The 26,284-nt window shown below is 38.5% G+C and overlaps 1 protein-coding gene across 1 annotated transcript; it reads left to right on the top strand.

The window, feature by feature from the left end:
- Positions 1–11,618: 11,618 nt before the first annotated feature.
- RNF32 (ring finger protein 32) lies at positions 11,619–21,552 on the top strand. Its single transcript, XM_069006085.1, is given in 9 exon segments — positions 11,619–11,765; positions 14,278–14,427; positions 14,430–14,478; positions 14,481–14,543; positions 18,784–18,926; positions 20,592–20,625; positions 21,082–21,118; positions 21,120–21,199; positions 21,398–21,552. Coding segments are annotated over 9 exon segments (858 nt in total).
- Positions 21,553–26,284: the final 4,732 nt, after the last annotated feature.

Genomic DNA, 26,284 nt, shown 5'->3' on the forward strand with positions numbered 1-26,284 from the left:
ATGACTGGATAAAGAAGTTCAATTACAAAATTCACAGTGGAAGCTGGGCCACATAATGAAGAACAACCAACAGCAGCAGATTGTCCAGTGCATCCATGGCTTTTGTCTTTGCCAGTGTCTCAAGCAATCAGCATGTTTCTAGGTGCAACTTTACAATCACCTTTCCAATAAAATTGAAGTCTCACTTCCTTCCACAGGATGGCATTATGAAAATTAGGGCTGGAAAAAACCCAGCACTCTGGAATCCCTCCATGACTTTGTTTCAGCACCTTAGTAGTTTTGGACCATTAGATGATCATCTACATGAAGCCATTTCATTCCATGTACCAAGAGGCCAACAGGCTGGGAACCCATCAAAGCTGGAAATGTGCAGAAAATGAGAATGCCATCTTTAAGAAACTCTCTCACTTACAGCAGGAGTTGAAAGACAGGCAGTGCATGAGGAAAGTTAAAAATGTGGTCATAAAATTAAAAAACATAATCCTCAAGTGTTGGAGTCTGGTCAGTTTTGGCCACAACCTGCATGGTGCTAAAAAGATTACTCTGAACTTTGAAAAGATTACTCTGAACTTTGCACTGCTGAACTCTGACTGTCTGGCCCTTACTTTCTGAAAACCCAGATTGCTTGAGATCACAGATTTGATTTATGAAAGGGCTGAGGATCCAGAACTGCTGGAGTTGGCCACAGATCTGCTTTCTCTACAAGAAGTGTAAAGTATTCTGAAATGTAAGAGGTTTAAGGCATCTCGAATTAATAAAATTGATCACTTTTACCTTGCATTTCACCATTTTTTCTGTCCTCATGTATTAAATAGCAAAAATACTTTTAAACAGTTATTAACCAAAGGATTAATAAACCACCCTCTTATGGTAGCACTATAGAAAGATACTTGAGGAAGTTGATAATCATGCATTCAATGCTGGACAGAATGGTGTACAGCAAATAACTCAGTGGCATACACTGAGCAATTCAGATAAAAAGAAACATTTCATAAAGCTCCTATTCAGCAATCTCTTTTGTACATGTTAAAGGCACAGACATCTCAGAGAAAAAAGTAGCTATGCAATCATGTAATTTAATATCCCTGTCAGGATGATGATGAACAATTGAAAAAATAACTGGAATTAGGATTGCCTATGTATTTTCTGTTCTCTCTGTACTTGACTTTACAACCTTTATACTCTTGTAACAAAGCATATGATATACTGACTTACCAAAATCCATTTTTCCAATATGAGCATTTCCATGTCAGAGATTTGTAAACACTATTTTTTTTGTATTGAAGTCCTACTAATATTTAGAAAATTCAGGAACTTTAAAAAGTCACAGAAGATTACGTTCAAAAATACTTATTTATTATACATTTCTAGTAAGTTGTAATACTGAACCTGCCTTTCAAAAACACATGCAAATACTATCATTTATCATGCAAAGGTGTAAGACCATGACCAGTGACCCATTTTGGAGGGTATGGGGGTAGAGGCCAGGGATCTGAAAATATCCACTTTAAAATGTCTCCCTTCTTTAACTTGGATCAATTAAAGAAATGGTTTGCCATTAAACTATGGCTCTCCCACACACCATTTAAATACACACTTGACTCCCATTGAAATGGTCAGTTCAACTTAAATTAGATTGAACTGTGCATAAACAAAAGGCTACTGGAGAGCACAAAACTCCCATAGCACCCTCTGCTGATAAAGAGGGAATGGGATTAACATTCATATGGAGCAATTCCACAGAACAGGCAAAGTAACAGAGGAAAGTGAAAATGGGTTTTCATTGCGGTTCAGAATTTAAGCTGCTGCTTTATAAAGGGACCCTTTCAAGACATTACACTCAAAGGCCCAATCCTGCAGTCCTTACTCTGGCAAAATTCCAGCTGAAGTCAATGGGAATATTGCCTGTGTAAGGACTATTCAAAATTAGTCAAACTGTCTGAATATCATTCAATCAGCTCTAATCACTGCATTGAGAATAAAGGCCGTAATTTTAGCAGGTTTTGTCACTTTAAATTCTTCAACAAATACTTGCATTATTCTCTGTAAATCATCTTGCCAAGCAGTATTTGTCAAATAATTGGACAATTTTTTTCCATCAACCATTGAATAAATTATGAATAACAAGCACTGATTTAACCATGTGACTCCCATCAGTCAATTCTTAAGTTTCCTATGAAGGGCTTAACTGGAGGTTTTATTGGTTGCTTAAACATTAGAGAAAATCTCATTCAACAAGAACTACTCAGCAACCTTTCCATCAGTATTGACAACGCTAAAACTGAATGGCAATTTACTTTTTTAATTGTATGGACTACCATAAATGTAGCATGTTTTTGAGAGAATGTCTGATTTTACTCATTCTTCCAAATCCAAAGTATAATTTTAGAAAAAAAATATGCAAAACTCTACTTAGGAGAGATGATATATGTAAAGAGCTTTAATAATATTTGTCAAATCAACAGATATACTTGGAATAAATATTTATTTTCTCTCAGGCACATAAGCCTCACACAGGCACAATAGCTACATCACATTAGCAACAGCATTTGTGTCCCCTATTCAACAAATATTATGCTGGTTCTTTCACCTCTTAGACAAATTCTAATTAGAAATATGAGGGTCTTTAGGAAATTTTACTCTCTGTTAATAAAAAATTAAACTAGAAAATAAATATGCATTTAAACAGGCATTTCATAGGCATTTAAAATAAAAAAAATGAATCTCTATTTAAAAAATAGGGAGAAAAATTAATTTAAAATGAGAAATACCAGGGCATCAGCATGCACCAATAGCCCAGCAACCAGTATCTAAAATATTAAGTGACTTATGATTTAGAAGAAAAAAACAGCTCCTTTAAAAGGTCTATTATTGTGAAATACAGTGCTAGGAGAAAAAAACTTGGGTGTATCTGAGCTTGTATGGCAGCTATAGTCACTGTGACTTGAAACAAATAATTCTGAATATTAATGATGTCATCTGAAACTGTTCTTCAGCAACATCTGTCTCTCAGAATGGCACAAACCGTGTCATGATGATCACACACAAGGCAGCGATGGCCAAGCACAGGCACAGCCAGGGCCCAAGGGATCCCTCTCCTCCTCCCCTTTCTGGGATGAGCACAAGGGCTCCTTCAATGACTTTCCACTCAGGCCAAAACACACAAAAACCAATAAGAATCTGAAGAGGCAAGGGCAAAGGAGAAGGTGAGCAAAGAAGATGGTCATGAGAGTTTATAAAGCGATGGTGACTGGTAAAACAAATGAAAACCTCACAGTGAAAAATGAATTATAGAAGGTGTTACTATTCCATGCAGTGGCTTGCCCTACAGAAGCAGCGGGGATTCCCTCTCTCCCTCATGTGGATGTAACTATTTGCACAGGTTTTTGTCTCATTAACTCTCATTAACTTTGTGTTTCCCTCTCATTAATTCACCTTTTATTTCAGGTAGTATCAGGAAGTGCAATTAGCTGCATCAAGCACATTTTCACTGCACAAATTATTTAGCTGGTAACTGTGTTTATAATTAAGTGGTTTAACACCACTTTATTACATATTTTCAGTTGCTCACAACCTTGCCAAACTTGAGCTGTTTTCCACGCCAGGTTTCTGTCTTGGGAAGAAACATTTCTGGAAGATTTCTGTAAAAACCTTCCATGTGAGTGGAAAAACTGTTTTGTCTACATTCAAGACATTTGCGCCTTTCTCAGATATTATTGGTGCAGTAATTGCAGAAAAAGAGAAAAAATTGGGGCATGTCCTTCTTCATGTGCTCAAGGGAGTCTCATCAGAGTTGGCAGATTTAAAGCTTCTGTCTTTGGCATGTTCCATCTTCCCACAGCTCTGAAAATGAAACCACTTTGACCATATTTTACCCCCAGCAGTTGACCAGCCTCTATTGTTGTCCTGGTAGTCTACACAGAATGTTTTCTGCACCAGTGTAGGAAAACACAGGCACCAGGATCAGAAAAATTGTGGTTTTTACACAGCCCAAGATCTGTGGATCCACAGCTGGGCGGTACAACCTGGGCAGTTCAACCACATCACCAAGCCTGCCTTGAGCTCATTGTGGGCCATCCACAAAGCATTAACCTGGTTTTCCAGAAAGATCTTGCAGGTCCCAGTAAGCTGTATGATGCAGAGAGTTGGAGGCAGAAGGCAGGTTCCCCACCTTGAAGCTGCTTTTGGCAGATGGCAGAGGAGCAGAAGCACCTTGACAGCTGTATGGACTTTTAAACTGCCTCCTGCACTCTCAGTGCTCCCCTTTTGCTCTGTGGAGCCTAGGTAGAATAGTTAAAAAAAGCCCTCCCTGATGCCAATGGAACATAGAACTGGAACTAGGAAAAGGTAGAAGAAAGGGCTAGACAGGAGCAGACTGGGATATGACAGAAGAAATCTGCATCCTACAGCAAAAATTAGAAATCAACTTTGCATCGACTGTAAAAACTGATCCTAAGCAGCACTCAAAGAAGCCCACATCTCTAAAGACACACCCTCTAGCCTTTGCACAGCCTTGCTTTCACAATTATGCCAGTCTTGTGCTCTAGGTCTCTGCTATAATTGCCCTGGTTTTCATATTAGAAACATATTGGGGCAAGTTCTCTGCTGGTGTAAACTGGCAAAGTGCCACGGATTCTCGTGGAACTGTGCCAATTTTCATCAGCTGCAAATCTGGACCATTCTTGCTAATTTACTTGTAAAGAAGCTCCCCACATGCCTCTAATCATTTCTATTTTCCCCCTTGACCCTTCCTGTGTTTGAGGTTGGGGTTTTATCCTAGAAACATGGTGAGAAAATGCTTTATTTTGTTTCATCAGCAAATAGGGATGTCATTAGTCACCACTTCTAGCCTCTCCTCCAAAATCAGATTCACAATAGGGTGCAGCACAAAAAGGCCTGTGACACCTCCATGGTTTGGGAAGGTGCAGGAAGCGACACACACAAGGCAGCTCAGGGAGTAAGACATGGTGTGTCAGAAAAAGAGGTGGCCCGTGCTCTATCTCTGGGGTAGTTTAAATGCACCTACAATGATCCTTGGACATCCCACTGACCAATTTATTTTTCTGAGGAAATCTTTTGCTTTCTATCACCAACCTAGTTTTCCCCCTCATTGGCTTTATTTGTCTCACTTTAACTATTAAGTTTTTATTTTTATGCTGAGCTGTGCTACTAGCTTCTCTAGAAAAACTTTGTCCAGTATTTTTTGTGGAACTCATGTCTTTTTGAGAAAACTATGTATGTACTTGTAAATTTCTCCATTAAATTCTTAATCTTTGAAATATACTATAAGGCTGGAGCAGCAAGATATACTGTTGCAACAATCAGGGTTATTTTTCCTTAGAATTATACTCCATCCAGACTCTTTGTAGATTTGGGTCTTTTATCTTTAAGGAATTCATCAGTTAAGTGTCCTGACACCAAAAGAAGTTCACCATTGTAATTCCTGGAAGCATTCTCAGAACCACTTACCCCAACACAGTTTTGTATGAAGCTGGCTACCTCCAGTTTTCCTCTATTGTATCACATTTTCCTGATTAATTACCTAACTTTTAATAGGAATTCAGTTAGCAATTCTTTAGCTCCTTCAGATTCCTTGGACGAATGCCACATGTTCTGACTTTCACTGTCATTTAATTCCGTGGGTTGTTGCAAACCCTGTGTATACATCACTGCTTTTGGCAGCACTTGCTCTTTGTAAATAGCAAATACTAAAGCAAGTGGTTCCTTATGATCTGCTCTGCTGAAGTTCTAAGCCACCAAAACACTTTGTTTCTGCATAAGCTCTTTGTCTTCTCAGTTTGTTCCCTCTGTGACTTGATGACTCCTTATGTATTTTCAGCACATTATCACTATAAACCTTCTTCAAATTTCCTCTAAATATTTGAGACTGATTACACTTGTATTACAAGGAAATAGCTTTGAAATAGTAATAAACCCCTATTTTTTAAAAATACACACCAATGTTGTCATCTACCTTTACTCACATTCTCCTTAAAACCCCATCGGAGAAGAAAACAGCCTTTGCTTTGTGCTCTTTACTGCCACTCATAACCTATTCAAGGTAGTATTGAGCCCATATTTTCTCTCTTGGTCCTATGCACTCTTCACTTTTCTTGTCTAAAAAAAACCTATGGGATTTATAGAACAGCCTGCCACTTCCACATCCCAATCTCTTTCTTACACAGTATAGAGAAATGAATTATTGCACCTCATTGATTTTTTAACTTAGCACCATATTTCACATGTGATAAATTATACCTACATTATCCTGATGCCAGACATTAAGCCCTACTCAGAGTTTCCTTTAAGCTGCTTATATCAGTATTTGCAAGTTTTATTATTTTACTGAAATGTTCCTCTTTAGAGGTGTCTTTTCCCCTTGCTGCACCACAGATGCAGTTGTTTATTGTGCCTTCTGGTTTTGGGTGTATATTGCAAAGATGAGAGGTCTGAGCACTTACAAAATGGAACATTTTCATCTGCAAATACAACAAGGAGAAAAGCAAAATTGGAAAAAATCCCTTTTTTGTGAAGATTGTTTTTTGCTGCATACACTTTCGTTCTATGAGGAAATGTGTAACACTAAACAAGAAATACTTTTGCTTTGTATAAGTTGATGAAACAAAGAACAGAATATTGTATTTTTCAAGTACATTAATTTTTTTTAAGTTGAAAATTTGTATAATGCACGGGATAATGCATTTATATAATGCAAAAAAGACAGGAAAATATTCTAGGCCTAGTCAAATATCTCAAGAGTGGTCTGACAAACCCAATCTATTCAGATTAGCAACAGAAATTGAGGGATGACTTGATGACATCGTTAATGTATCTTTTCAAGGAGAAAATAATACCAGTTAATAAAGAGCTCTTCAGCCTAGCTGAGAGAGGCATAAAAAGAGCAAATGGTTAGAAGCTGATGCCAGACAAATTCAAATGAGATATAATAAAGAGTAACAGTCATGATGATTAATCACTTGAAAAAACAACCTCCCCCAAGTTATGAAATTTTTAGATGAAAACTTGATGGCTTTCTGAAATACCTGATTTAAACAAATGGTGTAAGTTCTAAACTGCATAAAATTCCTTGCACGATCTTAGAAGGTCGAAGTGGGTGATCAAACTGTGCCTCAAACCAGAAAGTTTTAACATGTGGCAACTTCAGAATCACACAACCATTCATAACTATTCATAAAAAAACCTGCAGGTTTTCTATAACTGTCTTTTTTGAATTCTCTTAAAATGCTGAGTTTGTGAAACCGTTTTCTAACCCTCAGTCTTGTTACACAAAAGGTTAATTTCCCTTCAGACATATCAGGTAAAAAGCAGGTGAAAGTTGTATTTAAAAAAACACTCCTGCTTCAAATAGCATTTAACATAAAGAGAGAGAGGGAGAAGAGGGGAAAAAAAGACACAAACACCAGCTCTGGAAGTATTAAAAGCATGCTCTGAAAACCTCTGTGATGACAGTTTGAAGAAAGCAGCTTTTATGTGCTACTGAGCCCATCTCTACAATGTCTTTTAAATGCAACTGTTTACCTAGAAAATATCAGCAAGGGCCAGAATCTGGACTAGATGAGGCACCTTTTGATTGCAGACAGTGAACTGAATCTTTAACTAATAAATTGTTCCACACCTTTGTCTGAAACAAGAAAAGCAAAGGTCTTCATTTTCTCACAAGAATGCACAAGCCCCCTCAAAAGCAGTATGGTTTTCTACATCTAAGTCTCAGTATTTGTTGACTTAAAGAGTTTGTATGAATGACAATGCACATCACTGGTTTGTTACTTCTGTCATCTGTGCTACTGAGTGTACCTTGGCTCAGATCAAAGTTGAAAGCTTCTTAAAAGATACACAAACCACAATGTGACAAATAGCATGCTTTGTTTGACACAGCAAACAAGAAATTACTTTCATCAACCCAGGGAAAGAATCCTGTGTTTTCAGTGCTAATTCTGAAGGCTGCAGTGATGGAACCAGAGCTTTACTTCATCCCCAAGGAATGAGGACCTCTCCAAAGACAAACAGAAAGGAAGAAACAATATGAGTGCATTTAATGCTGGCAATGGTATGAATTCGAGGCTTGCACTCTGCAGTATCCATTTGCAGAAAACTCACCCTTTACACAATTAAACAGATTTCCCACAAAGCAAAAACCCTCTCCATTAAGCAAATATTAATCTGACCGGAAATTACAGATTAGAACATACACAGCACTTCACAAATAGATCCAAAACTAAACATTCCTACATCTACCACATTACACAGACTTGTACCACACATGGTTAATGCACGGGCATCAGAAATACTGCAAACAAAATGTTTGGGTTTTTTTACAGCAACATTACCTAAACAAATGCCATTGCATTCTCATTAAATATTTGAAAGTTTTCACAAATATAAAGCACTTCAGATCAATAAATCCTTACTCTATGTGCACTATTGGAGTAACAAGATTTTCACTAAGACATATGCTCAATAAAAATCAATGGTTATATGTGAAATCACATTTTGGTTGGAATCTAATTTGATCCAATAATGTATATATACAAATTTCCCTTTAAATTAAGCTTTTTCTCCCTGAGCAGGAAGTAATATTTACTTAACAGAACAGAGTTTTAATTCAACTATGAACAAGTGACAGCCTTTTCACTGACTTGTAAGGGCTTTAAATGAGACCTAATAACATCTCTACTACCCTTACAAACTAAAATTGCTCAGCTTTCCTACTGAGTCAGAAGCACATGCCTGAAAGTTAACAGAAATTCAGAGAAAATGCAAACAGTGAATAAATAGCATAACAATGACAAATGCACAGTATGCCTTTGTACAAACAAATATGGATTTCATATATGTGAACAAAGAGCAAATGAGGTAAAACATTTTCAAACTCCTGAGAAGAAAGGGCAGACACTGTATTTTTGTAATTAAGAATGTCTGACTCAGTTCTCTTAAAACAGCCTTTAACAGGGCAACTACAAAGCTCTGCAACACCGTGTTCCTTGCTGAGTCAAAGGCAGGGCTCACATGTGCAGATTTGCCAAAACCTGCCCTCCTCAGCCAAAAGAAGTATTTCAAGCTGGAATTCCTCTTTAATGCATTCAGACTCAGCTCTCATTGTTTATGACAGCAGTGCACTTGGTTCTCAGAGGAAATAGTGGCTTGTAGATTTCCAGTATCATAAATGTCCTGATTTCCAGTAGGAGAAAAAAAATCTATATGTTTACACATGCAAATGTTTACCCATCCTACTCAATGTCTGTACCCTGGAACCTGTTTGGAGGCAGTGATACAGCCCAGCATCCCTGGAACAATCCTACCTCACAACCCTTTCAGGGATAAGCTTAGGGCAGACAGAGCCCTCACCATGCTCACTGCTCTCCACACAGGCTTTACTTATTGTGTCAATACACATTTTTATAACACATTCTTTTAGAAACCACCATTCAGTTTGAGCCAACCTGCACAATAGTGCTACTTTCCTTTCACTTATATATGCATATTTTTATTACACTTTTTTAACACAAGTAAGTGTAAAAACACATTACAGGCAGCAAGTTTCATGATGTGAAGACAGAATATCAGTGAAACTCATTACAGTTGCTACACTAAAATGTTTGCTTCAAACCTTTGCCCTAGCATTGCTCTTTCTGTATCAAATTCATTCAGCCCACAGAATTTAATAGTTCTTCCTGAAAAGTTACTCTCCTCCCATTGATGACAGCAGGCCACCTGTCTCTGCTAGTTAGCAATACCATGCCCAGTTGCAGCTCTACAAGAAGAAAATAGATGGGTTCTTTGGCTGGTGCAATTCGCTCTAGAAGAGCAGAAGCTGTTGAGTCTGTGTCTTACTCCTCCAAAAAGGTTTTAAAATTTACTGCACCACACAGTACCTCAACTGAGTGCAGCTAACCTTTGGCTTAAATCCTCGTTTTTCCTAAGTCTTCTTAAAAAGGACTCTGTAAAAGCCAATCATTCTAGACAGATCCGAGACTTCAGCACTATTTAAACATACAATTAACATTTAAAAATTATGCACATGGATAAAACCAGGTATCATTAGTCACTTATTAGTCACCTTCAAAACAGGCAGCGTGTTCATTATGTTAATGTCTTTGGAGTGTTTAAAGCAACCTTTTGCATTTGAAGTGGAGGCTCGTGGTAAAAGGTGGCACTTAATAAGAAATGGCAATTACCAAGGCATGTTACTCTTCAGAAGACTGCAGTATGAATTTTAATTTCTTCCTGGCCATGTATCAGCTAAGGCTAACACAGGCCTTTTCGTTTAGAAGCAGTTGGAAGTACAGTAAAAGTGAAAACCAAAATAGGAGACGACACTAATCTTCTCTGAGTTTCAATTAAGGCCCAGCACCTCTGGATTAAAGGCTTATTTTAAGGAAAAGCCTTAATTAAGCATACATGTGTATAGGATCACCTTAATGAGGTATGACAGAAATAGAAGAGATGGCAAACATTTGAAAAGAAGCTTATTAGCTGCTTTAGGAAATTCAGTCATACATTCAAAAAAAAATGGAATGCAATACTGAAAAGACATAAGAATGATGAATCATGTTCAAGCATAAAACTGAAACCAAAACAGGTACAAGAGAGATTATTTTCAGTATCTTTATATTCAAATTTATACATATTCATGATTTTTCTACACATCAGTGGGTTGGGTTTTGAAAATATAACAGCATTTACACTTTCGTTTAAATTTTAGACAGCAGAAAATCAACTTTTCTACTTTATTTCCTAATTAAAATTTATTACTAAGCACCTTTAAAAGTTTATATTTTAAAATATCCCTTCATCATATTATTGAGTCAGGTTGGGGGGCAGGCTAACTTGCAAGTTCACTTTAAAAACCGTTATTTTATCTTTTTATTCCTGCCTTCGGAAACAATCAGCGATTTAATGTCATTTTAAAGATAGCCACTTCAGCTGCTTTTTACATCTTCCCTACCGTAGAGAGAGGTATTCTCATTTGCAGATTTGACTTTAAAGTAATTACTTGTAATTACAGAGAAGTGCATCCAGTGGATTAATCACTCCATTTATATGCTACTCAAAAGATTACTCTCAGGACAACCTCACTGCTTTTGCTCAGAAAATGTCACTTCCACAGAAAAACAAAGCTCTCCAGTCAGCAGCAGCTGAGGACTCTGACAAGTATTTAAACCCAAAAAATTAAAGAAATGGTACACCTGGATTTGAGGCACCATCTGTGCCTGTCCTACTCATGTAAAATAAGGCCCACCAAGTGAGAACCAGGAAAATGGCCAGGGGAAGCCTACACTCCTATTAGAAGGATTTTCACACAGTTCTGGATCTGAAAGAAACACATCAGTGCTAATCAAAGGCATGGGCAGTGCTTCTGGCTCAGGAAGCTGCACTTCAAAATGCAGGAAGTCCCTGAAGAGCTGGTGCTGTACTTAATGTGTTCTTACCATCCCCCTGAGCCATTTTCTTTCTTGCCTTGAACAAAAATGGGACACAAGGTGACAAAGATCATTGTTTGATCCATATGGATACTGTTCATCTGTTGTCTTTATAAAGATTTCTTTCCTTTCAGTGGTGACTCTATTATAGAGTTGCCAAAGACACAGGTCACCAAAATGGCAGTGAGGAAGCTGGTGAAGGCTCTGGAGCACAAGTCCTGTGGGAAGCAGCTGAGGGAGCTGGGGATTAAGAGCCTGGAGAAAACAAAGCTTAGGGGAGACCTTATTGTTCTCCATAAGTACCTGAAAGGAGCTTGTAGCCAGGTGAGGGTCAGTCCCTTCTTCCAGGTAAGAAGCAATAAAGGCGAGAGGAAATGGCCTCGAGTTGGGTCAAGGGAGGTGTAGATTGAATATGAGGAGAAACTTCTTTGCTGAAAGGGTTGTCAAGCACTGGAACAGGCTGCCCAGGGAAGTGGTGGAATAACCACCTCTGGAAGTGTTTAAAAAAATGTTTAGATGTGGCACTTAGAGACACAGTTTAGTGGTGGATTGGCAGTGCTGGGTTAATGGTTGGACTTTTTCAAACCTAAACAATTCTATAAATCTATGATAATCACAGGGCCTGCCTCTCATCTTACCATCTGCCAGGTTAAAAATACACATTAAAAATCAAAAAACACAGCAAAAAAAGTCTTCAAATCCAAATGCACATGGAGGGTCAAAACTAATGCTCGCTAAGCCCCACAGTACCACACAGACATGGGGCTAAAGGGCAAAACAGTGCCTAGGGACAGTGGGATACAGGAAGTGTGCAGCTTCAGTGGTAGGAAAAATCAGAAAGGAACCATTCCCAGGGGCTTCCCTATGGGCAGTGACTGGGATCAAGCCAGGAGAGGCTCCATTCTACCCTCTGAGGAGAAGGGAGCAACACATCCCACTGCCACCCTTCCCTCAGAGCCCGTGCGGGGCTGTGGGGCTGGAGCTGTGCGGGGAAAAAGGACAAGAGGTTGAAAATAATCATCATGGTTGGAAAAGACCTGTAAGACCAGTGAGTCCAACTATTAACCCAGCACTGCCAGGTCCACCACAAAGCCATGTCCCCAAGTGTGCCACATCCACAGTTTCTTGGCAGCACAGACACAGCCCCTCTGGTCATCCCATCTGGAGCTGTGACTGGCAAAGCACAGGGCTGGCTGTGGTAGCAGAGGAACAACCACACACTGAAAAGTTCAGATCTGGGGTCCCAAGTATGGGAAGGACATGGACCTGCAGGAGTGAGTCCAGAGGAGGCCACAGAGATGATGAGGTGGCTGGAGCACCTCTGCTATGGAGACAGGCTGAGAGTTGGAGCTGTTCAGCCTAGAGAAGGGAAGGCTCCAGGGAGACTTATAGCACCTTCAAGTGCCTTAAGGGACAGCTGGAGAGGGACAATTTACAGGGGAATGGAGTGATAGGACAAGGAGAAATGGTTTCAAGCTGAAAAAGGATAGATTTAGTTTAGATATTAGGAAGAAATTCTTTACGGAGAGGGTGGTGAGGCTCTGGCACAGGTTGTCCAGAGAAGCTGTGGATGTCCCATCCCTGGAAGTGTTCAAGGACAGGTTGGATGGGGCTCTGAGCAACCTGGTCTAGTTGAAGGTCCCCAGACATGGCAGGGGGGTAGAACAAGGTGATCTTTAAGGCCCCTTCCAAACTAAACCTTGCTGTGACTGTGAAGCAGCACAGCCCTGTATGCAGTGGCTCCTGTTTTTCACAGCTGAGGGGTCTCACTCCATCCCCTGCAGCCTCCACTCTGGTACCAATCACATCCTCCTGCTGTGCCAGTGAGGATGTTGGGATCATAGTGGAGCAGCTTCAGCCCCAAAGGGGCTGCCAACATCATCCCTGCTCTGTGTATCACAGGCTTCCCTGTCTACAGCAAACTAATCTTGCAGAACAGTTCTGTGGGGTTTATTGCTACAGCCACATCTTTTCCTCAGTTCAGCCTGAAATTTGTGATTCTTGCCATTTGTTTTGAATCCATTCCCTGTACATTGCAGGCAGCCTACTGAGGGTGAAATGAGGTCGACAGGAGAGAAACAGACTTGGTGATTTATGGATCCAAAGTTAACTTCTGTGCCTGGAACAGATGTTAAGCTCTTTCCCATGGGATCCCAAGGAGAAAACAACAGGAATTGTAGGTTCCTTGTCTGCTATTATGAGGCTGCTTCTCCTGAGAAATATTATTCAAGTTCTTTTTACATCTCTGTTTCTAAAAGAACACTATTCTTGTCAGATCAGCTAAAGATTATCAATGGGACATCACGATTTTACATGGTACTATTTCGCATATCTTAAAATAAAGGATAAGCATGGGGAGAAACAGAGGAACAGGTAGATAAGCCCATTCCCTGTATAAAAATAATACATTCTTGTTTATATTCAGTGTTCTGGAAGGCAAAGTTAGCCTTTGGGATTGTTTTTAGTTATATGAAATTAAAATGTGTTTGGGCATGCCAAACTTTTATAGCTCATAATGAGTTTATTGAATATAATAATTATGGGCTCAGTAATTAAAACTCTAAAATTACTGCTATTTTATTTAATATAAATGATAAATCAAAGATTTCATTTGACTTTCTGTAAGTTAAAACTAGGATGTGTCAGAAACATCAATCCTAAATTTCACATTACAGTAATTGCATGTTAGGCTTCAACTACTGGACTCGTATGTGTATAAAAGCATTTAACAATTCAAAAAAGTGCGGAGTTTCTTTTAATTTACTATAATATGGATGGGTTTAAATCATTTATAACAATAATTATTCAAGATTGGTTGGGTTTTTTTGCTTTTTAGGGCTGCCCCTCCAAACAAGGGACGAGAGCAGTTTCTGCAGTTGCTCTACAGGATCATACAATACACAGTCATCAGCTGCAGGATCTTTTATTAACAGATTCTTCTAAGTCAAGGACAAGGAATACCAAGAACTTTTACAAATCCCATGAATAAAAGAAATAGTCAGAATAACAGTAGATACTGGACTAAGAAAAAAGAGCACCAAAGCAAGGAAGATGCAGAAAAGGAGTATCTTCTTGACCCCAGTTCTCCACAGCTAACATTAGGTAAACCATTCTGATTTGTAATTTTTGTTTTTATTTAAAATAAACTAAAATGTGGAAGCTAAGCTTTCTGTTCAGTAAGATGATTTATTGCTAAACAGCATAATATCTTGTTTTAAAATTTGTCAAAATTCAGCAGTTTAAGCCATTAGGTAAAAAACAGAATTGCCATCAGTGGCTTAAATGCATCTTTTCATACCTGAAATGCATTTAAAATATTATTCTTGTGACAATGAAGGCAAAAAGGTGAAAATAGTGCATCTTGATGAAGACAAATTCTTCATTAGAAGCAAGAAGTACTTTTAATGTCTATTGACTGTCATAACTTTTTTTACATTTTATTCTCAAGAAAACATCAGTGACTTTGATACTATATTTAGCTGGGGGAAGGTTCTAGCATTAAGATTTTTTTAAAGTCTATTTGAAACAGTTTGGTTTATTCCTTATTCTGTAAAAAGACATTTACTAATGCTGCATGAAATGCATTCTTCGTTAATATATACCCAGCTTTGCTCAAAGTTAAAAAGGTTTGTTTTTACAATGGTCCTGGGGCTAAACCAGGGAAGAATTAACACCTGTAGCTAAATACCTTTTTCAAATTTAGAAGCAAACATGCAGCAAGATAAAAGTCACAGATGTGAGGGCTTGGAATGATGCCTGGTAAGAAAACTCACTTTCAAATAGTGTTATAATAATACAGTTGTGGAGCAGCGACAGATACTGCTTAGAAAAACAAAGCCAGGGAACATCTGAACAGACCAGGAGACCAAATGTGCTTCCTGCCTCTCAGTTTCAGCCCTATATTTCCCTTTTCTAAAGATTTCAACAGTATTTTTGCCATGAACGTCTTCTTGTGTCCATCCTTTCTGTTGCCTTGATTAGGCACTACTTAAAGAACCTTCTGGCTCCAGAATTTGCAGGTTTGAGAATAACGAGCCTTCATCATCATTAATAACTGTTTTATTTATTCTTTTTCATAGAAACGCCCTTAGGCCTCCCTGAAGATCAGGTTGCCTTTGCCACAGGAACTGTCACAGTAGTCCCAGCTCCAGAGGGAACCCATTAAACCAGGGACACTCCATCCAAGCACCTCTGCCTCTGGAATCAGCTCAAGGTTCAGAGGGAAACTTCAGATAACGAACAACAAGTGAGTGTAACCAGTGATAGGACAAAGGTAATAAGATGAGGCAATTAGCACTATATTTACATGCTTATAGTTCTAAAGATGTGAGGGCTTTTTCTTTGGTTCATTTTGAAGAGAGGGTAGCAGGGAGAAAAACAGAAGAGAGGCATTGGGGTTAACAGGAACATCAATAATGAGTGATTATGGAAGCTGAATGCTGAGGTGAAAAAATGCAGCCCAAGCATGTTTTCTGCTGTTATTAGAAAGACCAAATATTTTCTCTTTAAATCACAGCATTGACTGAATTGTCCCACATGAATATTTGTGCAAGTGATTCAAAAGACTGTGCTGAAATATTTTTTGGAACTTCAATGGTTCCTGGGATTTACTTTGTAGAATTTTTACCAATATTCTCATATTATTTCAAAATGCATGTGTCAAACTTTTCCTTCCTTAATAAGGATTGTGTGGTTTAAATATTAAAACTGCAAAACAACTTTAAAAATGTAGTTTAATGCAACATTTTCTCCTTGAGTTTATGGGTAATCAAACACAGTTGCACAGGTCTCCTATCATTCATTCTTTTCAATAGGGGCTTGATTCCTAAAATTCAGCAGTAATAATTTAAAGGTTAATGCATGTAAACACTTCTATAAGGTTCATTTTAGGATAAATAACTTGGTTGCAAATGGGTGCGTCAGTAAATGGGTTGGGCTTTTAAATTTGATGCATAAGGATGAAAATTCTTGGATGTCTTGAGCTTTGATAAATGTAGGTTTTCACTGCTTGTATTTTTTCAAAGTGCTGCTTTGAGAATATCTCCATAGAGCTTTTTGCTTTGGCCACACATCCCTCCTTGTGTGTCCTCCTGCCAGTTTTCCTTCAGAAACTCTGTTGTATAAAAGCTTTCCTTCTAAACACCTGTATAACCTGTCTCTCACAAGTGTCCCATCTGGTTTGTATTATTTAGAAGTTCAATTTTGCTGCCAATCTCTTCTTGTTAGGCAGTTTAAATAATCCATTTGTGAAAGCTTTAAATAAGCATTTTCTCTTACCCCGGGGGTATACAGAAGGCTTTCCACAAAGCCATCCCATTTTCTTCCTTAAAACAGTCTCTGACCAACACTGCTTGGAAAGAAACCAAGATTAGGCATTTTTTAGGTTGTGATACTGTCTTTCATGCTGTCATTGCTTTGCTTTCTTGTTCACTCCCCCTGTACCCAGATTTTCTCATCACAGAGGCCATCCCTCGATATATTGGGCTATCAAAATGGGATAACAAAAGGGGGAGTGGATGTGAAACAAACCACATGTAGGGCAATCATTCCCCACATTGTTCCAAAAGCATAAACTGACCCAGCTTGAAACCTCAAAGCCATCCTGTTGTTCTAAAATATGGATTCAGATTGATTTATGTTTGAAGGATGTCATGACCTCACAAGGAAGTAGGCTAGGCATATAGTTCAACTAAAGGGAAGACAGTATTCCTGATAGATCCTTTAGTACCTCTCAAAAGTTCTTTTAAAAGATCAAAGGCAGTTTGTGCAAATTGTAGATGATTAACGATATACATCTGTAGATGGATGAGCTCAGGAGGAGAATTTTTGCCTCAAAAATTAACAAATCCTGCCCTAGAATAATGAGATACTTGAGCAAGGGGATCACCAAAACCCCATGATTTGCTAGGATTCCTTTTTTCCTCATGAGAAATGCATTTGGATGCACAAGCTGCCTGATGGGGGTTTTGAAAGCTTACACAGAACAAATATGTGCTGCATAGTAATGTGAGATTTATGCAAAGATTCTGGTATGAATGAAAGAGTTTACCCTTTCCTTCCCATCTAGGACTGGAACTCTCATCTAGGGGGCATCAGCTTGCATTGTAATTATTGCAATTATTGTATTGTATTTTTGTCCCTCTTCCTTTCTTATTTTGTCAAACACCATTAAGGCCTCATTATGAACTCGAGTTATTATCTTATTACACAAACCTAGGATATTTTTCCACAGATTTTGGTCAATCCAGAAAAGCAGCTTCTTCTGGTCTTCAAAGATGACAAAGATCTATCCCCTGCTGTACCTATTAGCATAAGTTTTTTACTGCTGAGATACTGACACTGGACTTTATCTGCCACTTGTGGGGGCAGGTAGTAATACTCTAAGTATTTTCACTGATTCCTTCTTTAAGAAAACAGATTTCACATGTACATGCAGCAAGGCACCTCACAGTCATTACTGGAGTTGGACAAGCTCAGCTGTAACAGTGACACTATCACTGGTGTCTTGGGACCATCTCTTTGTCTCTTCATGCTCTTTATTTCTCTTTCTTATGTCACAGCCTCATTAAACTTCAGTATTTTGCAGCAGCAGCCACAGTTTTTTATTATACCACTTGATTAATTTTTATTTTTAGAATGCATAAACGCAATGCTGAGGAAAACTTCACAATTCTGAGATTTTATTTATGCTGATTATTTGAAATTATGCTGTTGTTACATTCTTTAGCCCATTTTAAGGGCTCTGAAAAGGTATCAAAATAAATTCAAATTACTCAGCAAATAAAAATGTACATTAAAAAAAATCCTGTATAAATCCTGTATGTAAAGAGGTTCTGATAATTACTGAATAGCTAATCCATTAATGGTTTGGGTTTAAAGGGACCTTAAAGATGATCCAGTTCCAACTCCCTGCCATGGGCAGGGACACCTACCACTATCCCAGGCTGCTCCAACCTGGCCTTGAACACTTCCAGGGATGGGGCATCCACAGCTTCTCTGGGCAAACTGTGCCAGGGCCTCACCACCTTCACAGGGAAGAATTTTTCCCAATATGTAATTCAAATCTACCTTCTTCCAGTTTGAAGCCATTCCCCCTTGTCCTATCTCTCCATGCCCTTGTCAGAACCCCCTTTCCAGCTCCCTTGTAGCCCCTTTAGGTACTTAATCATAAGAAATATATTGCCTGATGGTTGTTTGTCCAATGATAGATTTATATGAAGTATTTGTATAAAGTATTCCTAAGCAAGTGCATTATCTGTGAATTTCATATGAAGAAAATCCATTGTCTGTAAAGGCCAATGGGTTTGAATAACCCATTGTGATTTGTTGTTATTGTCCACAGCTCAGAAATCAGGAGTAGTTGAGCATCCTTCCTTGACACTTCCTGCTGAAGAACGGGTCAAAAGAAAGCAGATACACACACAGCATGGAGAATCCATACAGCCTTGTGCAATATTCAGGGAAGAATTTGCAATTCAAGCTATGGTACATATGTAACTGAATAATTGTGTGGACTACACAATTGTATTTACTTATGTTATTTTCCTGAGGTGCTGCTGAAAGTCATCAGCTGGAGGAAGAAATAAAGGAAAGATTCTACTTTCAGACACCATTTAGCTTTTAATAAGTGGACCAACTCAGTGGCCAACTCTGATACCGTTTTGAGCATGACATGGTAGAGGAAGATTGGTAGTATTTGTAATATCACTTCTGAAGTTATGACAGTAGAGAAGCCTTTTTATCTGTTCTTGCAAAGCAGGTATAGGCTATTTTCTGCTTCAAATAAACTCATGTTAGATATGATTCTGGCCTTCATTCATCAGGTAGACATTTGCTGTTTGTACAATTCAAGATATTTTTTGTCTTCTCACAAGTTTTGTTAATTGCAGTTTAGTACAACAGTTACTTCTATTTGGAAAATGAAGTAGGTGTACACCCAATGCCAGTCAGTCACTTCTTCAGGTTATCTGAAATGCCTGGATTTTACCTTGATGGCTTTGCTCAATGCACGTGTGTAGCAGGGGCATAAATACATCCTGCTTTATTACATTCTCTCATCTATCACCTTGAAAATATTAAGCAAAAAAGACAAGTGCCTGATGGAAGCAAGAGCTGCTTCAGAGAGGTGATGATGGTAATTAGAAGATTATCCCAACTGCTAGCAAGTTTCTCTCCACAGTGAATTTTAGGGTAGTTTTGCTGCCTGTTCTCCCTTTAAATTTTTTTAGAAGACTTTTCACAACCAAGTCTCTGTTGTGAATCAAAGTCTTTGAATAACCTTAGATGCAGGGCTTTTGCTTCTTTTTACATCAACATTAGCTGGAGGTGAACAACTGTCCACAGACAGGTAGGATATCTCTGGAAAGATCTGCCAATTTCTGGCTACCCTGAAAGTCTGAAGCTTGACAAGAGAGAGCAAAAGACAGCACTCATTAAAAAGGTTACTTTAGATTTGGCACAAAAAGGCAAATGCCTCTGGAATTCTTTTTGTCCTCGGTGTTTCGTTAGCTTTCCTCCCTCAAGGGAAAAAGCCACTGTATCTGAAAGCTTTCCCTCCAGCTGGCTGCTGGCCATTAATCCTCTTGTGTTTGCCAGCTCAAGAGTGCTCACTGCTTGTTCTGGGTTTCACTCCTTTCCCAGTTTTTCCTTCCTCTGAGAGCCAACTGCTTTTTTTGTCCAACTCTGTATCTTTTGTCAGGATGGAGATCATCAGCATTTGGTGGGAATTTAGGTCAGATAAAGGTGAAGTTTTCTTGAAGCCTGTCAACATACTTTCTCTTTTGTTTTATTGTATGCGAGAAACGCTGCATTTGATGTGTATCACTCCTTGAAATGTCATGTCTCTGTTGGGAAAGGGGAGAAAAATTAATCAGATTTCATTTTAAATGTTTGTTTTACAGTCTTTTCCTCCAGTCAGTAGCAGTTGCCATTTCTTGCTTTCTGCCACCCCATGTGTTGTTAACACAAAATTCACAGATTCAGAAACTAATTTTATTTCCACTCGAAAGATCGCAGTAATCACCAAAGGAAACTGATGACCTTTCAGGCAGTCAGAATTTTTCTTGTCAGCATTTTTTTCCTTTTCAGCTGTTAGAATGCTTTAAAGTCAGGTTTGGTTCTTGGGGTTGTTTATTTCCTTTGAAAAAACAGGTGCTGCATTCATGTTCCCATGTAGTCCATTAAGTGAGTACATTTTTATATAACTATTCAAGCACATAATACATGAGTCTTTTAATTAAACTACCTAAGTGAATATCTTAATGAATTAAATGTAATCATCTTGAAAAGTAATTTTGATTCCAGATTTTTATGGTAAGAAATATAATTTAAAGCTATTTTATGATGAAGCACTTTATTCTTCTTTATAACCTTTTTTAAAAGCAAATGGGAAAACACAGTTTGTAACTGAGTTCGACATGGGTATACTAACCTGGAATAATTTAATCCATGAAATTTCATGTGAATATGTGGAGATTTACAAAATTATCTAAAGGCTTTAATTTTAAAAGTATGCATCTTGTGGAGTGTTCATGGATTGAAGAATTAAGTGTTTTTACATTCTGTAATCTAGCCTGTTTCATCTGTACCGAGATGAAATATATTGTAAGTAATTTTAATTATATATATATTTTTTTTTGGTCATGTCTGAAAACCTTTGAAAAATTTACAGGTAAAAAGTTGTCCTATGTGTAGAAAAGAGCAGTATCAGACCAGACTAATACATGATGAGGCATGCTTGGTTAAAATGAATGAATTAGGTAAGCCTTACTTCTGCTACAGGTGTGTCACTGGACAATATTTATTTCTTAATAATGTTCCAAATGCATTAGACTTTTAGTAAGAAACTAGACAAAATGAATGCACTACAAAAGTTAAAGTTTAAAAAAATGCATTAAATTAGTGTTTCATGTAAATAATTAAATTATAGAAATTAGAGTTTCCTCTTCTTGAGGAAGTGTCTTAGAGAATTCAAGCTTCCTGGAGGGGATATATTGTTAGAAAAGATTATAAATACTTGAGAGAAGCAGTGCCTCCTAAGGATAGAAAATTAAGAAAGCAATTATTTGACAAAAAGTTCTATTTGCTTCCTTGGTCTGTTTCCTTGGTGTGATTCAGCTTTCTTAAACCAGAATTCCTGAATATCAGCTCCTTCCCTTTTCATTTATTCCTTCTAATTCATATGAAACAGGCAGCACTGGAGTCACTCAGTTGTTTTGTCAGTCTGTTCATTCCATCCTCTTTAGAATCTAAAAGTAAGGAAAATAATTAAAATATTTAATTTTATGACCTGCATTTTGCCTAGCCCAACAATACTGGACTTCTTGTGAGGCTCTGTATCCCTTTTCTTTTTTGATAAATCAAAGTGATCTATTTTCCTATAAAATTAAATGAAGGGGGTACGGTAAGGGGAGAAATAAATAAATCCATAAACAATCATAACTTCTTTGGTTGTTGTTCTCTCACTGAACTGGGTACTTCCATTCCACGGCTTTGCCCCTCTCTAACTTCTGCTCAGATGCAAATCAGACTGTAACAAATGAGGGTGACCCCATACAAATAAAGCAGAGTCAAGCACTCTGCAGTGACCCCGCTTTGCCTTCCAGCACACAGCTGCTGCTGCAGAGTCCTGGGCAAGCCTCAGGTTCTCCTTTGCCAGCTTCCAGTCTTCCCTCAGTTTAGTCACAGCCAGCTCAGATCAGCTTTTCAGGAACAAAAACTGCTCAGCAATAACTAAAGCATCCCTCAGGGAGTGAGAGGAGACAAGGTCCAGCCCAGGGTCACCAAGAGCCTGGTTCAGAGAGCAGAGCCACATCACCAGCTGTGTCAGTGCTGCTGGTATGTGCAGCCAGGAATATCCTCTCACCCAAGCTGCAAGCTAAAACAGTGCTAGGTTTAGACCAATACTTAAATCAATTGTTTGGTTTGGGTTTTTTAAACAATCACTTTGGCTAAACAGAAGAGTGCTTGCAGAAAAAGGCTTATTACTGTCTGACATCATTTCTCACACGTACACAGCTGTATCCTATTGGAGAGCTTTGGAGGCAGGAACCTGCTCCTGCCACAGTCTGCACTTCTGTATGACAGTGACACTGTACCCTACACGTAACCTGGCAGACTGGTGACACAAAACTGGTACTGCTGTTCAGTGGCAGGATGGGGAGGAAATCCTGTTCTCAGCTGTAACACTGAGAAAGATTGCTGGTTGCTTTGCTGCCTTTGGAACCAATGCAAAATCCTTCCCTGTAGCAGAGAAAAAGAATATGAAGGTGATTGAAGAACACTGATGTTCACTCAAAAGTGCTCAAGCCCTTAAGTTTGGAATAAATTAATCTGTTGGCAGATTGTGACTGTCCTCAAGAAGCATGACTGGAACAGACAACAGCAATACTTAGATTTTTCTCCTGTTTGAAAGTCTGGGGAGGCAGATGGATGCTTCTTTTCCAAGAAGGCTGTCAGTTTCCCATGGGCCCAAGATACCATGCTAAGCTATGAAACAAGGTCTCAGCAACAGGAGGTTGAAGAAGGCTCCTAAATATGCTAAAAGCTGCAGCTGAATGTCGTTGGTTAAAATTTCTCTCACTGAACTTCAGATGGCTACAGCTGCAACTCACCAAGCTACCTCCCCTGGGCCAGCTTTAGGGCCTCTGTCTTTGGTGCCTGGCTACATTTCACCCCATAGTTACAAAAGCCATGGGAAGGTCTTCCTTCAACACAGCACCCACATAGAGGCCTCAGTAATAGGAATTCATTCTCACATGTAACACTTCAGGATTTCATAGGAAACAATATGAGCACCACTTTTCCACCTTCTATTAAGAATAAATTTATAAAGTCTTCTCATAACAATTAGCCGGGTTTGAATCAATTCAGTACAAGTAATGATTAAAGGATATACACTTATTTTTCTTAGTGGCTTTCAAGTGGGAACTGTAGATGAGTTTTCCTGCTGTTCACTCTTACACTTTTAAGTGTTGGTTAATGAAAACAGTAAAGAAAGTTTTCACAAGGAGTCATCCACTTCCAGACACTAAAAAGCTTTTCTAAAATAAAATTTGCTTCTCAAAATTGAACAGTGCTTTTAAAAGGTCACTCCCTAAACATCAGCATAATCAAATGGCATCACAATAGCAAAAAAAACCTAACTATTTTTAATAACCCTGCCGCCTCTGGAAGGATCACAAAGGTTAAATGTCAAGTTTCATATGCTTAAATAAATATCACAAAATAAAAAACAAGTTCTGAAATATTAGTACTATGAAAGACACATATTGCTTATTTCAGGGTGCTACAGTAGCCCTTATTATACCTGGCATTAAAATTTTTAATAATCTAGATCAAAGGAGATAAGAAAGGTCACTGAAACCAAAGTAGGCTACTTTTTAGCACTCCTATACACAGAGAGCAGGGTGTTGCTTCAGCATGTTAGGTAGTGAATTTCTTTGATCCTACCTATAAATGTCACTCTATATGTCATTTAATTGTGGTATAGCCTTTTATTGGTGCAATTAAATCTTTTCTAATGCATTACATTATCTCCAGCTCTGCTAAAAATCCTGCCATTGTTTAGGAAGTGAGGTAAGTCATTGTGAAATGATGCAGTTGACTTTAGTTTCTTCCTCCCCCCTCCACATGATTTCTCCCAACGATTTTAATTTAAATCTCACCAAACAGTATAATGGTCCTGGAATTTGTTTAGTCGTTTGACTTCCTTTATCACACAGAGATGGTAAACATTCTGTTGCTAACCTGAAGTGGCTCCAAGCAGCAAAACTAGGAGGATATTAAACCAGTAAAAGCTTATCAACTGATTCATTGATATGCTGTAAATTCCAGGCTTTTCATTTTACTTTTGAGGGTTGCCATAAGTCAACACATTAGTAAGCAATTTGCTGACACTGGATCACTTAAAAAGGCTTCCCCATGGACAAAGTTCACCTCGGCGCTTTGTTTCATCGTTTCATTTTATCATAGTCTTGTGCTGCTGTACAGATGACTGATGCAGCTTTGCATACCGATGGGGGATTTCACAGAGTCACTTTATGCCACTCTGTTCAAGCTTTAGGAAGTCACAGACATAAAACATACAGGGCATGGTGTTTTCAGAAGTAAATTCAGTTGCTCTGTTTCACTCGTTCTAGGATAAAAAAGGTTTTTCAGTATTACGCATTAAAGCAGAGCAGGATTTCATATTTAAATCCTAGAACATGCCAACAATAACAAATTACTCAAAATGCTGATATCCTTTCTGTTCACATTGATAGTTTACACTGATTTACCAGTTAGAAAAATTTCTGGGTTAAATTTCAGTTAGGCTTTTTTTCATTCCCAACCTTAGACTTTATTTACTGATTGATGGACACGAGTTGGGTCAGGTCATACTACAGAAAATCCAGGAGCAGCTCAAAGCAGATAGTATCTTAGCAGTAGAGGAACTTCATAGATCCCTGTCTCATGCAGGAGAAGAGTTTTCCTCTTTATTTTTACAGTTCCAGCTCAAGGAGGCTCACTTGCTTACAAAACCAGGGCAGGTCTGGTCAAGTCTGATACCACTATAAATGAAGACCAAGCATAACTCAGGGCCAGAAGTGTTTTCAAATGGATCAATAGGTACTTGATGGTGAACAGAAACCACAAATTATGGAAGAGTTGGGTGTCATCTTACCTTGTTCCTCCTGAAGCCAGCTTTTAATATTAAATCAGTAAGGGCAGTTAAAATTGCAATGTAGAGATTCAGTTCTAGAACCCAGCTAACAACAGTTAGGTACAACTTACTATGGTTGTTATTGATTAAATCCATAATCACATTAAAATATTAAAGATAGAAGCAGCACTTCATGAGTCATTCAGAGAAGCACACGGTGTCACCCATCGGGATTGTCTGAAGACCACAGAGTGTAAATATTGGAGGAGGCCTGTGGTGGGACTCTTGTTTATTTGGTTTTTGTTTTACACATACCACTGAAGGTCACTGTGAACGCCTGTGTGGGAGAGACTGCGATGTTTCCTGACTGAGCAGTGATGAGGGGAAGCACCAGGTTCCCCACCTGCTCTTTGCTACACAGAATTCTCTCACAGAGTACAGGAGGGGCTGCTGCTTTTCCCATCACTTTGGAATTTAAATACATGCACAATACAAGGGCTCTCAGGGAACTTCTTTCTGTTATGTTAAATTACTAAATCAGCATTTACTAACAAAGAAACTAATCCAATTTCTACTGACAAATGGATACAGCCTTTCAATATCCTGTTGTGTTAGGGATCATTTGGGAACAAAGTAAGTCGTAACAGTTCTCAGCAGTGAATCAGACCATAAAATAAAAAGAATACATGAGATCTTGTTAGCAGCAAATTTAGGAAATTCAAGTTTATATGAATTCTTAGTGAGTTTTCCACATCATCTCTGAGATTTTTGTGGGATTTGGGCTCTTGATTTCTTTGGGTCTAGAAAAGTTCAATTTAAATATTCTGATATATGCTAGGAAGAATCACTTTTGCAGTTGGAAGGGAGCACGTGTGCTACCAAAAGTGAAATGAAACAACAGTAAAGTGTTCAGGTGCCATGAGGCTGTCTGACCTTGAGCTCAACCCTTCTGCCACCTCCCCTCTCACTTCCCAAGACACACTCCCTAAAAAATGGCTCCTTCTTTTCCTATCAGATTTTCACTCAAGGAAATGCACAGAGAGAAAGGCTCATGTTGCCTGGTCATGCTGTCAAAACACCCCTTAAAAGTGCTGCAAGCATTTATGGGCAGAGACATACAGACAAGTCTAAGACTCGAGTCCTTGCAGAGCTTTCAGACACTGGGATGCATCAGGAGGAAGTGGCCACAGTGAGCTGGGAT

The sequence above is a fragment of the Aphelocoma coerulescens genome, chromosome 2, assembly GCF_041296385.1.
Source record: "Aphelocoma coerulescens isolate FSJ_1873_10779 chromosome 2, UR_Acoe_1.0, whole genome shotgun sequence".
In the NCBI taxonomy this organism is placed as follows: domain Eukaryota; kingdom Metazoa; phylum Chordata; class Aves; order Passeriformes; family Corvidae; genus Aphelocoma; species Aphelocoma coerulescens.